General features: G+C 38.9%; 1 protein-coding gene across 4 annotated transcripts in view; it reads right to left on the bottom strand.

Moving 5' to 3' along the window:
• Nucleotides 1-2,423: 2,423 nt before the first annotated feature.
• LOC137265602 (LIM domain-binding protein 2-like) overlaps nucleotides 2,424-14,587 on the bottom strand; it is a 47,774-nt gene continuing 35,610 nt past the window's right edge. For 2 of the 4 annotated variants that reach the window (XM_067801031.1, XM_067801033.1), the window contains 7 exons: nucleotides 13,201-13,303; nucleotides 12,815-12,987; nucleotides 11,859-11,981; nucleotides 11,489-11,569; nucleotides 10,366-10,495; nucleotides 6,713-6,852; nucleotides 2,424-4,808 (listed from right to left, as the gene is read on the bottom strand). In XM_067801031.1, coding sequence (XP_067657132.1) covers nucleotides 4,575-4,808; nucleotides 6,713-6,852; nucleotides 10,366-10,495; nucleotides 11,489-11,569; nucleotides 11,859-11,981; nucleotides 12,815-12,987; nucleotides 13,201-13,303 — 984 coding nt within the window. In that variant the 3' untranslated portion in view covers nucleotides 2,424-4,574. Of the gene's footprint in view, nucleotides 4,809-6,705; nucleotides 6,853-8,924; nucleotides 9,027-10,365; nucleotides 10,496-11,488; nucleotides 11,570-11,858; nucleotides 11,982-12,814; nucleotides 12,988-13,200; nucleotides 13,304-14,587 lie in introns of all 4 variants that reach the window. The other 2 variants (XM_067801032.1, XM_067801030.1) reach the window with 2 other exon arrangements.

Raw genomic sequence — 14,587 nt, 5'->3', positions numbered from 1 at the left:
ATCTGGGTGATCAACTTGATTCCAACCTCACAATGACAGATCGCATCAGCTATCTTTCTCTTTTCCGTTATTTCCATTTTGGGAATATCGGCTCCATTCGTCAATCTTTGACTGTAGACGTGCATCAGCTCTTGTGAGATCTCTCATATTTTCGAGATTGAACTATTGCAATAGTCTCCTCGTCGGATGCTCAAAAGACACACACACACACACACACACACACACACACACACACACACACACACACACACACACACACACTGAAAAAAAATAAAAACACTTTCCCAGGAATCGTCACAAGAACCAGCTTGAAATCTCACATTATCACCAGTAATGAGATCACTACACTGGCTACAAAAAGCGGAAGGAGTGGATTTCAAACAGTTGACACATACAAACTTATCCATCATCAAGCGCCCAAGTACGAACCTGTATGAGATCTCAGATCTGCTCATCATTTAAAGCTTCAGTTGTTGCCATACCGTATGAAACCATTGGATAACGATCATTCCAAATTGCTGCTGCACGCAAATGGAATCGTCTGCTATTAAACCCCACGACCGTCACAACACGTGATGCATTTTAAGTAAGAGAGAGATCAGAGAGATCCCCCAATACATATTGGAACAACAGCCTCCCTCACCATCCACCCTTCTACTTTAAGAATGGAACACAATACCTCAAAGTGAAACTCAACGCCTGATACTTTCAGTGTGCAGGAAGGTCGGGGATGCAGTTGGCGGAGGTTACAGTATACGGACATTGTGTTTGTTGGGTCATTGATTCTTCTGTGATATCTTGAGGATTGTATGCCAGAATCTTGAAAATGACCCCTCTTGTTAACGTCATACGACCATAGTTCTAGCACCACAACGTGGCTTCATTATTGCTTCTCTGAATAAATAACAATGTTATGGCTAACCTCACTAAACTGAAAATATTATGTACGCTTGCACACATTCATGAGACAGACTTAACTTGAGGTGAGGGGCATTCGCTTTAGCGAACTAATTGTTACATAACTGAAAGAAGAGCTTAGGATTTGATAGATTCATGCGAGTTGCTTGTGTAAATTCATCGTGAAAGGCCAGCGTATAGACATTATTAACCCGAACCATTGTTACAGAAGCTCAGTGTTAATATGGTTTTGTGGGAAATAGTCTGTCGACCCGACTGTTGCCAGTATATTTATTCATGATGTGGACGCATTGGAACAAATAAATGCATGCTATGACTGACAGAATTACAACCGACCTTTCACATTTACACGACCAGTGATGTGGTGGCCCAGTGAGGCGATGGCCCGATGAGGCGGTGAGGCGATGGCCCAGTTGTTAATGTGTTAGCATGTCACGCAAAACACTTTGGTTCGATTCCCTAATATTCCGGCTCCTGACCGCAATTGTTACATTTCCATCAAATCTAGACAGAATGATCTTTGGATCTTTTGAATCCTTGGAAAAAGTCAAATACCATGAATAAAAACTAGCAGACATCATTCTCAATAACTTTTTGATTTCATATATTTATTTCCTGCTCATCACGATTGGTTCAAAGTGAGTGACCCCCTGAAGATCCCGGTTAAGATAGATCTTCAGTAACACATTTTGTAGTAAGGGGCACCAGGCTTTATGACTTGACACATCATCATATATCCCAACTGTGTTGATAGCATTCAAGGCGTTGATCACTGGAATGTCCAGACTTGATTATTTACAGACCAACACAATTTAGCTGGAATGCTGCGGAGTGTGGTATAAAACTCAATCCACTCACCCACTCACTTAGTTCAAGTTAAATGGATGATGAGTGGCCCCACTATGCTGGGTGAGGAGATAATTTCACCACCTGGCCACAAGATGTAACTTATTTAAGTTGCAATTTCGCTGGACTATGGATATGTATTGGCAAATAATTTGTATTGCAATATACTGTGATTCAGGTATTGCAATGTATTGGGAGCTGAAATGTTTGACAGTGAGTTACACTAATTGTACATGTAAATCTTACTTTCTATAGCATAAGTCCCTGAACATATATGATATCATATGATACTGACAACAGCAATCTCAAATTTAGGTTGCACGGTCAAGGATTCTTGTTTCTGTTTATACTGTTTGTGTTATTACAGTATGCCATTTTGTCATTGATGAATGGTAACATTTGTTGTGAATGAAAGTGTGTACAGATTTTTATTTAAACCATAAAGACAGTCACAAGAACTTCATGTATCTTTTTACTGAATATACCAGCTTGTCAGAAAAAGTACTGAACAAAGCATGATTTGAAAAAGAGTAGAGAGATATAGAGGTAGTACAGTGCAGTACAAACAATGACGCTTTTAAGTCTTCTAGACTTACAAAGCTCCTAGTGTCTCAGGATCCACAAGGAAATGGTAGACTAATAGACAACACAGCAAGGGATTTCATTGAAAACATATAGTTTTATTCAATGTTTTGATGAAAATTACCCACAACAATTTTGTTGACTAAGAACACTAGGACATTTACAACTGACCACAATGATTACACATCAAATGTAGAATGTACAATGCTTTGTCCCCCAGCCCATGAGTATATATAATGATTTCATGAGAAACTCAGGGCAGGCACTAAATAATATCAGAACTACACACAACGGTGCCAATAGTGGCTGCTGACTTTCTGGAATACATAGCAGCATCGTTTGTGGAAGCATGAGGTTACACACAGTTGAGTTCATAGAGGACAGTCACGAGGATCTATTTGTATTTACAAATCTGAAAGTAATAATGGAAGAAATATACAGCTCAGTCTGAAAGAAATAAAAGTCTGCTATATTTCCAGGAGATTCCGAGTCAGATCCAGTAAAGGGGTAACGAAACATGTTGTCATTTTAGGGTGGAATAATTTTCTGAGAAAGAAAGGACACCATGGCCTATATTTTTAAAACTCTCTTAGAGCTATGACGGTCATAAGTCAATGTTAATGTATAGCACTTACGACTATCTTAGTGCTACGAGAACTTCAAAAATCTTGGCTCATGAGTTCAAGGCAGTGATGCACAAGCCAAGTTGTGCATTATGACAGATATGTCCAGGACTCATTATCCTTACAAAAACATCTGTCACATTTCAAAACAAGTATAAAATAGCTGACCATCATGCTTGACAGTTGAATTATTGAAAAAACCTTCCATTGTGACCTTCATTATGACAGAGAACATGAAAGGTCGCTAGTCCTCAGCTTTCTTGAGCCTTTCATGCCTAGTCCATGTTAGTTCACAAGATGATATGTTATATATAATGTGTCATGAAAGGGTCACGATTTATACATGCAGTATAACATCATCCAGACAAAACTGTAGGAAAGTATGATAATGACAACACATTTGCTCGATGAAAGATAGATTTGTTCCTGTCAATCTCTAGTTTGTTCAATGTCCTTGAAACAGGACAGTTTCATGTTGACAACATCAAAACAGGTTGAAATACTTCTCTTACTCCAAAGCTGCCTTGAACAGTTTTTGTTTGTTTGGATAAAAAAAAGAGGAAGGAATTCAACATACTAGACAAAATATCAAATTCAAACTGAATATAAATGAAACTGATACATGACGTAACAAAAACATTATGTATTCCTTCAAAAAGATTAATAATGGTGGGACAACTGGATAAACACCAGAGTTACCTCCCTTTGACAGGACTTCAACAAAACATTTGTACCAGCACTTTCGTATCTGGTTAAAAAAAGGCTCCTAGTAGTCTGCTCTTAGTTCTGATGCTTCAAAACAAAATAAATACTCATTGACGGCTACCAAATGACCATCTCTGTCAGCTGGTCCTACACAGATATACTTGTAGATGTTCAATACCAGTCTTATGGAAGTTCTGTCCGAACACCTCCACAAGTTTCAGTATCCTTCATGAGAGATTCATGTTTGACACAATTTGAATCAACTTAATTATTCCTGTGGATATAACTGGAAGCTCCGAAATGCATCAGGGTAAATAAATATTCAAATGAAATGTTATAAATACTAAACTACACCGACAATTGTATGATATACCACAAATTCAGAATAACAATATACAACCCTGAATGTCGATCAGATGAAAGGTTATTCTAGCAATATTATTGAACCTGTAACAGCATGAGAATACATCTCATTTTTAGAAAATTCACCACACCAGTTCAATTATCAATGAAACAAAAGGCAGATCTTTCCAAAGTATTTTCAATGTTGAAACAACATAACAATAAATACATACAAAGAGGCATTCTTAATCCCAAATCCCTACTGCTATCAATCTCATCCACTGTCACTTACAAATATAATATTACTTCACTTTATTCCAGTGTAAAAGCTGACAATGTTGTCATCAAGGATTCCATCAATTCCCTAAAGTAACATTCTTTCATCTGTTGTAGAATAGTCACATTTCTGTTAATATCAGATGTGATATCATCCAATATCATTCATATCTGTATAACTTAGTGTTTTTCTAATATTGTCCAGTTGCTTCCCTTCACTGTCGAGATCCTGTCTTTAGTTTTGCACAATTCTCTTGGTAATTCCAAAACCTATCTCGTTTTTCATTCTGTTTTGATCTCTGTCTCGGACACTGGCGTGGTTGCCGTGGGCTGTGGTGTCTTCTTGTCTTGTCCCCACGACCCCGACTGCAGTGCCGGTGAGTTCTGGAACTTGTCCTGCTCCTCCTCCCCGGCGTTGGGCTCATACTGTGTGTTCTCCAGACGGGTGATGAGTCGCTCATCCTCATCCCCAAACTCACCACCCATCAGTGTCGGCTCACCCACTACCATCACATCCTGCACAGAAACACGGTTAACATGGGCACAAATACTCCCTACCTTCCTCACAAGTATTACAACAGTGGGGAGATCTTACACATCGCTACACTTTACTCATCAGAATACATGGCTAACATGGGCACAAACTCTCCTTACCTTCCTGATCAGTAATAAAGCACAGGGGAGAAGTTACACATCACTACACTTTACTCATTAGAATACCCTGTTTCAGTGCTTTTAATGAATGTTGGGAGAATTTGTTCTTGAAACTACCTATGTAAAATGTAACAGTAACAAAACATGTATCATGACAACTACAAACAATATTGCTCTTCAATTTGACAGTCTTCCAATTCATACTCTAACCCATTTCTCTCTTGTTTTCATTAATGACAGAGTTTAGAACATCATTCAGCTGTGATTAATCTCACACACTTACTTTCATACTATCATGACATATTTTATAAACAAATTAAGTATTGAATTATTTTCCTAAACCTTGAGGCTGTGCTTTAACTGAGTAGAAAACAATTACTGAATTCACTCTGCTGGCTGCTGCTGGTGACCAACGTGATCACAAGGCAATACTAACTAGTTATCATATATGTATGCAGGTAACAGTTCTGGATCTAACATCTGGAAAAACAGAATTTCCAAACATACAAACTCACTGACATGTGGACTAGACCAAACCAAATGAAACAGTTCCACATCACAAGAATTCCACTCCCATGTTTTGTGTACCTGACAAGTCAAAAACTCAACCAAACAATTTGAGAACAGAGTTGGACATACCTAGAGGCATTGAAGTCAAGTGACTAAAACTTTGACGTTACAGTGAAACCCATGTGTTTAGAGCATGCATTTTATAAATATTTATCAATATTATTACAGCTCTAATTTATAATCATTTAACTTTGAACATGTTATGAACTTATGTATGCACATCCTTAAGGCCTGCTTGGGTTCAAATGAGAATGATGACTGGTTAAATAACACGAAATATGCATAAATACAGGGATGGCAACAGGTAAAAGTGATTTCAGCTGAAAATCAGCTGGGGCGTGTGGAGGGGTGGTATGGGGGGGGGAGGAGGGAGAGACAGCAGGCTTTGCATTTAAATCCGCGGATTTCTGAGGATTTGTGGAAAATTGCCATCCCTGTAAATAAGACACATGGTCTTGAAACCACTCTACCCAACAGGATCTGAAATACGATTTTTTATGTTCAATCATGGAAAAATTGTTTAAGAGACTATCATGGAACATTGTTCTATTTTCACGCTTCATACCAATGGGTGACGAATGGCTGGTGTAACAGCACCAGCCATTTCCTGACTTGTAGAGGGCATCTGAAGATCTTTAACAAGTCTTTCTGTGATTGATCACAAAACTTCAGACTTCAGATCCTGTTAGGTACAAAGGTTTCAGGACCAGTTGTATCATTTATGTTTTCAGCACTTATTCCAGTGCCAAGTTATTTAACCATTCATCATTCTCATTTGAACCCAAATGGACTGTAATGGATAGCATTAAATTGCCAGAATACACTGTGAGGAGATATGACTCTACCTTCATCAAATGTACAGTTATACCTGGACACCTGTCTGGACAGCAAATGGACATAATGAAAGTCTGTATTGCTTGGTGACCGGCTAATCCATATATATGTTAGTCATAGTAAGCTCTGGTATTAAGGAAGGACTGAGGAAGCTACAGTTACTATTAGTTCTTAGTAATAAATCCTACCTCTAAAAACAGATCATAGAAATGTTACGTCAAACTTTATATACAGACAGAAACAAACTAAATTTAATGGTAGGACCACCTTTATAAGACAGATTAAACTATCACAGATGGACAGACAAACAAAATAGACAGTCAGACAGAATCAACAATACAAAATCCATCCTCACCACTTACCCCTGGTACTGACGACCCAATGTTGAAGGCCTGGGGTGGTGAGCGCTTCTTGTTAGGCCCTCCCTCACGGCTGTTGATGCCTGTGTTGTTTCCTGCAGAAGCCTTTCTCTTCCGTCGCTTGTTTGGGGGACGGGTTGCTTCTGAAATTATATGACTTGTAGCTAGAATGAAAAATTGAACCTGTTCTCCCCACAATATCCATACATCTAGATCTGGAAAAGTGTCATAACCCTTTCAAAACTATTGACATAAAATACGTAAGTCAAAAAACATATGTATAAGAAACACACTTCCTTTTCAGTCTGTTCAACACAGAATGTCTTCAACGAAAATATGATAGTGATCTTGACATCCTATATACTATACACATCCTTCATATCATTCTAACATATGCTCCAAGTTTTTAATTCATTAATATTTAAGTAAAAAAAAACAACAAAAAATACTGTCCTCAGTGGAGTGAAAATAATATCAGCTGTTTTGTCTACATTTGAAATTAGTCCTGAAAAGACAACTTGATCCTATTCTGGTTATAAATAAATGTGTATGGGTTAAAAAGCTGTTAAGACATATTCACTTTTTAAAGACAAACTATTTCAAAAACAAACAAATTTTTCGGTATGTGATAGTGAAGCCAAAATTCAAAAGAATTCTTCACTAATGATTTAAATATATCACGGATTAGGGGTTATTTTTCACCAAAGTTTACTTCTAAAATGATTGATTTCAGAAGAAATATATTTTCCAACAAAATATAAATGATACAATTTCATTGAAATGATGACGTAATTTTGCATCAAATGACTTTCAAAACTCAACACTGCCTCTTGGCCTTGTTCAAAGATGTTTACCTGAATACAGTTAACTCCATGCTACACTACTGGAGACACTACTCCTATGAAGACATGCTGTCAATGACAAAGTATATTCACTAAAGCTAAAATTTTATCTTCCCATTGTTAAACTTAATATTAGAGCAGAACTTTATTCTAAATTAAAGATTTAGATATATCTGAGCTTACTCCTGAAAGAGCAGATACTCAAATGTTTATTTCTGGGTCATTAGATATTAGAAATAATTAATTCAAGCCTGTTAGAAATAACTGAAGTTATGTTCTCTGTGAACAACTTCATGACATTATACTAAAGTTGATTAATGTCTGTTATAGTAAAGTGTTGTTTGGACAGACAAACTGTCTGTCGTTTGTCATTTTCATGTGTTTATAACAACAAGTATGACTGAAAGTATTACAAACTGCAGTACATTGACCAGTGGCCAACACACGGCCGTCCTGACCGACAATGTCCAGCACATCCAGTCAAACACAGGCATTAAATTCTACAATGCATAAGTTCCACATCCACAAGCAGACTACAGGGCAGAGTCAAGTATGGGAAAAAAAACCATCTTTGTAACTTTGCTTTATTTGGACAACATTGTGTATTCAGATGCTCACATTTATGAAAAATGATAAAAACATCAGAAGAGATCCAAATACACAAGAACACAGATTGTCAATCATTTCCCACTGTTTCCAAACTGTAACCTTCCATCATTCAAATGTCAAAAGACTCAAAATTTCTTTTTCAGTGTCCATAGAGCCAGGGAAGTGTCTGTGCCCATACTTGACTGCTACCCCTGGTATGTGAGTAGTAACAGGCAGGTCCCAACAACCGGCAGCCAGATACTGGGGAGAACTGCATCTACAGGGGATGGAGAGAGTCAAACCATGGCAGGAAGAGAGAGATGCACTACTAGTACCACAGAGAAACAGGCTCCACTGGGGGCCGATTTCTCTGAAGACAAATCTTGGAGTATCGTCATGGAGAAAAGGCTTGTATTAACACTCATCAAAAAATTTTCTTGTCAAAAATGAACAGAAGGACCATTAACATAAAATGGCTTGGCAATTTTTTCATTATAGAACCTCATTAGAATAGTTCAACTGATAAATCAAAATGAAATGAGATGAAGAAAGAATGATTCTCAGCATCAGGAAAGGATGTTGAAACCCTGACCAGCAAAGTCCTTCAATGAAGTGTCAGAACATGGTACCATGGTAACTTTAGACCTGCAAACATGTTTCCACCCCAACACTTCCTAGCCGATGGTTTGACATGACGGGGCATACAGGCGTTTGAACATTAATTCTTGTCTGTGAAGGGCTTTGAGGATTAGTTGGTGAGTAGCAAGGAAGAAGAGTGTATTTACTTTCCCAATACTGGGGCATAAATTGCCCACTTCCCGTATGTTTGGCCATATTTTGATCGGACGGCGAGGTTCGCCGGCTCGGGTGTTCAGCTGGCAGGGGGACTGAGAAGAAAACCAAAAGGATAGGGTGTACGTACATGAAAGATGAAAACTAGGGCCAGGTTCTGAACCTCCACTGCAACTGTAGGTACTACTAGTGCTACCACTCTCTTGGCAGTAACATATATCACCATTGGAGTTTCTAGAAATATCACACCATAACATTAGGACTGTGTTCTCAAAGTACCAAACATTCGTTTGTGAAATGTGGCACAATTTTTCAGAGCAGGTAACCCTTACTGTTGAAGCCAGTAGACAGTACTTGTGGTAAAGTCAAGAACATAAATATATTTATCGAAAGACTTTATGCCAGGTAAACTCTTTCACTTAAGTCACGTTAAGACGTGAATGATATCTTTTCTGTTAGAATTTGGGTCAAATGAATTTGATAATCTAAAAATATTTGTGAAATGTATCATATATATATTCAGATGGGTCAGAATATGTTTTATAGTGTAAGGTTACCAAAACTCAGACACATGATTTTCGCTCTCATCCAAGAGAAAATATAACTTTTGTTACCATGGCAACAACAATCACTGAATAGTAACTTAGTGCTAAACTTTTCACACCTACAATGCAGTGGAGCTAGCAACAAAATTGAAGGCAGAGAATGTTCACAAACAAAAATCAATTTCTACAAAGATGACATGGAAAAAAACAGCAGTTGAACATATAGAAAGCAGAATAAGTGATGTGAAAAATAATAAAAGACATTGATTTCATTAGCAATACAACTTGACTGACAGATGTCACTCACACAAACCACGCCTTCACCATGGTAACAGTGAGTCAATCACTTTTTCATTACACCAACTGAGATTAAGGACATCCAGCTCTGGGTACATGAGCGTCATGCGCAACTTTGGTTTGGTTAGGATAAATATAGTCAATACATCGACTTGGACATGATGGAGAAATAATACATGAACTGTGCATGTGATCAAAATCATTCACTACAGTGTGAAGTAGTTGTGAAACATGCTAATGACAGTCACACAATGGTAATAAATATGTTTACCGCCATACAAAACTGATTATTTTTAATTATTCTGACACGACAAGATGAAAACCAAAGAAATGTTGTGTAGATATCAAATAAAACCACACCTGAGAAAGAAAGTTTGAAACATTCAACATCCCACACACAAGATGGTATGAAATATTCTACACACACAAGATGGTATGAAATACCTCACACCCCACACACAAGATGGAATGAAATATCCCACCCTCACACACAAGATGGTATGAAATATTCCACCCTCACACACAAAATGGTAAGAAATATTTCAACCAACTTGTATATGAAATGTCACTGAGTTGTAAAGTGTTGTCATACCTTTACCAGGTGGCGCTACCATTCGCTGCCACTTCTGGAACAGTGTTGTCTTGAGACAGTCTCGAGGGTTGAGGCCGTAAGCCTTATGGCGAGACATCAGCTCTTGCATCGGCTCAAGGATCACACATAGCTGTCAGGGGGAAAAAATCAGTTCACCGCTTAAAAAATCATATATATCCACATCAGGTTACTGCAGAGATTCAAAACTAAATCCAGTGCACAAATAGCACCAACACAAATTTTTTTTTCCAGGATGGTTAAAAAAGATCAAGTACTTATGATGATCATCCTTCCAAGAAAAGTTTCACTCATATGGGAAAAAACTTGACCATTTCTGAGGAGCCCGACATATTTTTATGTTACATTGTGAGCTACAATTGGTAACTTTCACCTTAGTCTTGAACACAAGACTCTGCTTTAGGCCGTTTCTAGCAATATTTAAGCAATATCACGATGAGTGACACCAAAAATGGGCTTCACAATATTCAAAATATTGTTCCCATTTGGGAACTGAACCTAGGTCTTCAGAGCGATGACTGGAGGCTTTAACCATTAGACTACCTAAGTGTTTTTAAGACAGTGGCAGCTACATACAGAAACTGCAAGCTTCATCATAGCGACAGTTAGCTGGAGAATATCAACACATAACAGAAACTGAGTGAACACTTCAAATCACAAGGGCACCAATTCTAAACAGAGACCTGAGACCAAGTCTTATTACTAGTGGATCATCATATCCAATGCTTTAAATGTCACACAAACTTAGTACATTTTCCTTAATGGGTCATGTTTCTTCAGAGTTACAACAGTAAACACAAAAACTATTCACATAAATTGTGATTTTCTTCATCAAAAACTATCAAAGACCCAAATTCAAATAAGTGTGAGTACTGCATGGAAACTAATGACTCGGACATGAAACCAGTTGAAAGGTTCTGTGTAAACGTTGCATGAAGTAAACTGTCAACTTCATGTATATAGGCCCATACAACCACACAACATAGCATATAAAATAAGAAAATATCACACAAACAATAAACTTAGATTTCCTGGGGAGGCACACAAAGCACAAATCTGAGACCTGTTTCCTTCTTTCGAGTGGGAAACATGAGAGATTCCTTACCCTGAGGAAGTTGAGAGTGTAGTTCGTGAGGCCCTGCCGTGTGATGTTCTTGGACAGCTGCTCCACCATGGCTGGGTCCTGCTGCAAGTGTACAAAATCACATGTACAATCAGTGTACAGTACAATCAGTGTACAACATCACAAAAACATCAGTGTATGCGATACGTCACTGTACAGTTAGTGTGCAGTGTTCACAACATGTCTGTACACAATCTGCTTACAGAGAAGTCATTCTTCAGCTATTGTCAAGAAAGTAGTGTACAAGGAGTACATTCATCTTACAGGGTAAATATGTAGTAAGAGTACACAACATGTGTTACTTACTGCTAGCACCAGGAGACACACAGGAAGTGATCAGTTTTCTGCTTACCTGCATAGCAATGACACTCCGTGGAATCAGCTCCCGATGCTGCCTGATGGCAAAATGCCATGACCGAATCCTCATCAGGTCATCGAAGGTGAACTCTAAGACCAGCCGCCCCTCTGTGATCACCTGAACATGAAACAACACAAGAGGTGATGTTAATAATTTCTAATGACTCAAAGGCATTAATCACAATAACGTAGTTAAGTCTAGTTAGGTTGACAGCAGCCCTACACTTATAAGGTTTTCTATGAACATCAACCATCATCTCACTCTCATGAAAACAACACTTCTCTTTCAGCTCTTTTAACTCTCCAGCACTATCAACCCTTCACGCTCTCTCCAAACTGCATGATTCCCGCCGACATTCCAGCACCACCCACCTTCACATTCTCATCACTCTCCCTCCGACATTCCAGCACTATCCATCCTGTACGTTTCCCTCCAACATTCACTATCCACCGTGCATGTTTCCCTCAACATTCCAGCACTACCCACCCTTCATTCTCCCTCCGATATTCCAGCACTGTCCATTCTGCATGTTTCCCTCCAACAATCCAGCACCACCCAGCCTTTACGTTCTCTTCATGCTCCCTCCAACATTCCAGCACTATCCACCCTGCATGTATTCCTCTGACATTCCAGCACCACCCAGCCTTCACATCCTCTTCACTCTCCCTCCGACATTCCAGCACTATCCACCCTGCCTGTTTCCCTCCAACATTCCAGCATCACCCACCCTTCACGCTCCCTCCTACATTCCTGCACCACCCACCCTTAACATTCTCTTCACTCTCCCTCCGACATTCCAGTACTATCCACCCTGCATGTTTCCCTCAAACATTCCTGCATCACCAATCCTTCATGTACTCTTCACACTCCCTCCAACATTCCAGCACCACCCACCCTTCACATCCCCCAACAGTTCTCCCATTCTCCCCCCGACCTCTGGGCCTCCTTACATTAGTGAACATGGGCTTGCCATGCTGTGTGACCATCATGGCCTGGTCACAGTCCAGGGTTATCGTTGTGTTGTGGAAAGATTCTTTGGGATGTTTGAGTACATAGTACAGGTCAGTGACGCCACCCTCAAATATGCTCCGGAAATACCGGGGGATTAATGTCCGCCCAATTGCTGAAAACATAAACAAATGAAGTAAGCAAATTCATGTTTCCTTCCATATCTATGACATATTCAAAATATACTGTACACAGATATGTACTACAAAAACAATACCAGTTACTTTGACATGGTCAACATAGACATACATGAAAACTGAGGGGCAACAGAGGTAGCGCCCCTCTGACTATTACTTCAGATTGTAATTGTAAAGGCACAGGCACTCACTGTAGCGTTTTGGTCCATCTTCTAGACAGAAAGTGAGCGTCAGTGTGGCATCGTCTTCAAAGAATTCGGTGGCGAAGGCATCCCACCAGAGATTGTCACTGTCCTGGAACAGAGCAAGGAAGTTCACACTTAAGACCCATATTTGGCCTGGGACTATGTCTTCAGCAATACAAATACATAAGGAAGATCACTTTCATGACACACTTTGTGTCTTGGTTCATGTCTTGACCTAAACAAATACATGAGGAAGATCACTTTCATGACACACTTTGTGTCTGGGTTCATGTCTTGAGCTTAACAAATACATGAAGAATATCACTTTTACGACACACATTTGGTCTGACAAACACTGGGTATAACTCATTAATATGCGCGTGTTGTATATCTGCATGCACGTACACGTGTGTTCATGCATGAGCATTGTTTGATGAAAACATGAAAAGGCTGCATTGTGCATGACTTTCTAACTAAGTATTCTAAACAGTTCAGTCATTTAAGATTTTCACGCCTCAACATGGGCAATGAAAATGGTGATGTTACGTCAATGATGCCACATTAATACAACATGACATTCAGAAACAAGGTCACAGATGGGAGGTGAGGATAGAATAAGGTCAAGGGGCAACACATGTTCATATTTTCCATAAGCAATAAGCCAGCTGTGGAATTTTTCACAAGCTTTCCATGTGAAACTATGAAGGTTTAATGGTTTGACTGATCAGTACATGCTTCCTAGCAGCCATGACAGCCATACTTGATCTTTCAGGCACACATCACACATACGCTACCAACACAGTCTTGCAACAAATTCAAGACAGCAGACATGCACAATCTAAGCAGGTACAACCAGGATATGAAGATACTCCATACAATATCACCTTGTTGTTGGTGCAGTCTGTCAGTCAGTCAGTCAGTCAATGAGTTCAGTTTTACACAACTACTAGCAATTTTCCAGCAATATATTGACTTCACACTTTGTGCACTTGTAGGGAATCGAACCCAGTTCTTTGACATGACGAGCAAACACTATATCCACAAGGCTACTATCCTACCACACCAGCGTCCACATACACTCAACCACTGCTGTGTCATTAATTTATCGAACTTAGTAATCCAGAGGTAAATGTGCATGAGTCGACGTGTATTCCCTTTTCAGTCATCATTTCATGGCTGTCTCTAACCTCATATAACTCAAACTATTTACATTGGTACCAGCTTCCACACAACAGTGTTACACTGTTTCACATCAGCAAAATTGTTTTCAATATGAAATTAGGGAAATAGATAAACTATTTTATATTTTTCAACTTATATGTGATCTGCTCCTGAGTTAGGAATTAACTATTAATTTGAAATATTTCTTGAAACTGGTAAATACTTCAAGATA

Source organism: Haliotis asinina, chromosome 15 (assembly GCF_037392515.1).
Source record: "Haliotis asinina isolate JCU_RB_2024 chromosome 15, JCU_Hal_asi_v2, whole genome shotgun sequence".
NCBI lineage: Eukaryota > Metazoa > Mollusca > Gastropoda > Lepetellida > Haliotidae > Haliotis > Haliotis asinina.
This window is presented reverse-complemented; position numbering and strand designations above follow the sequence as displayed.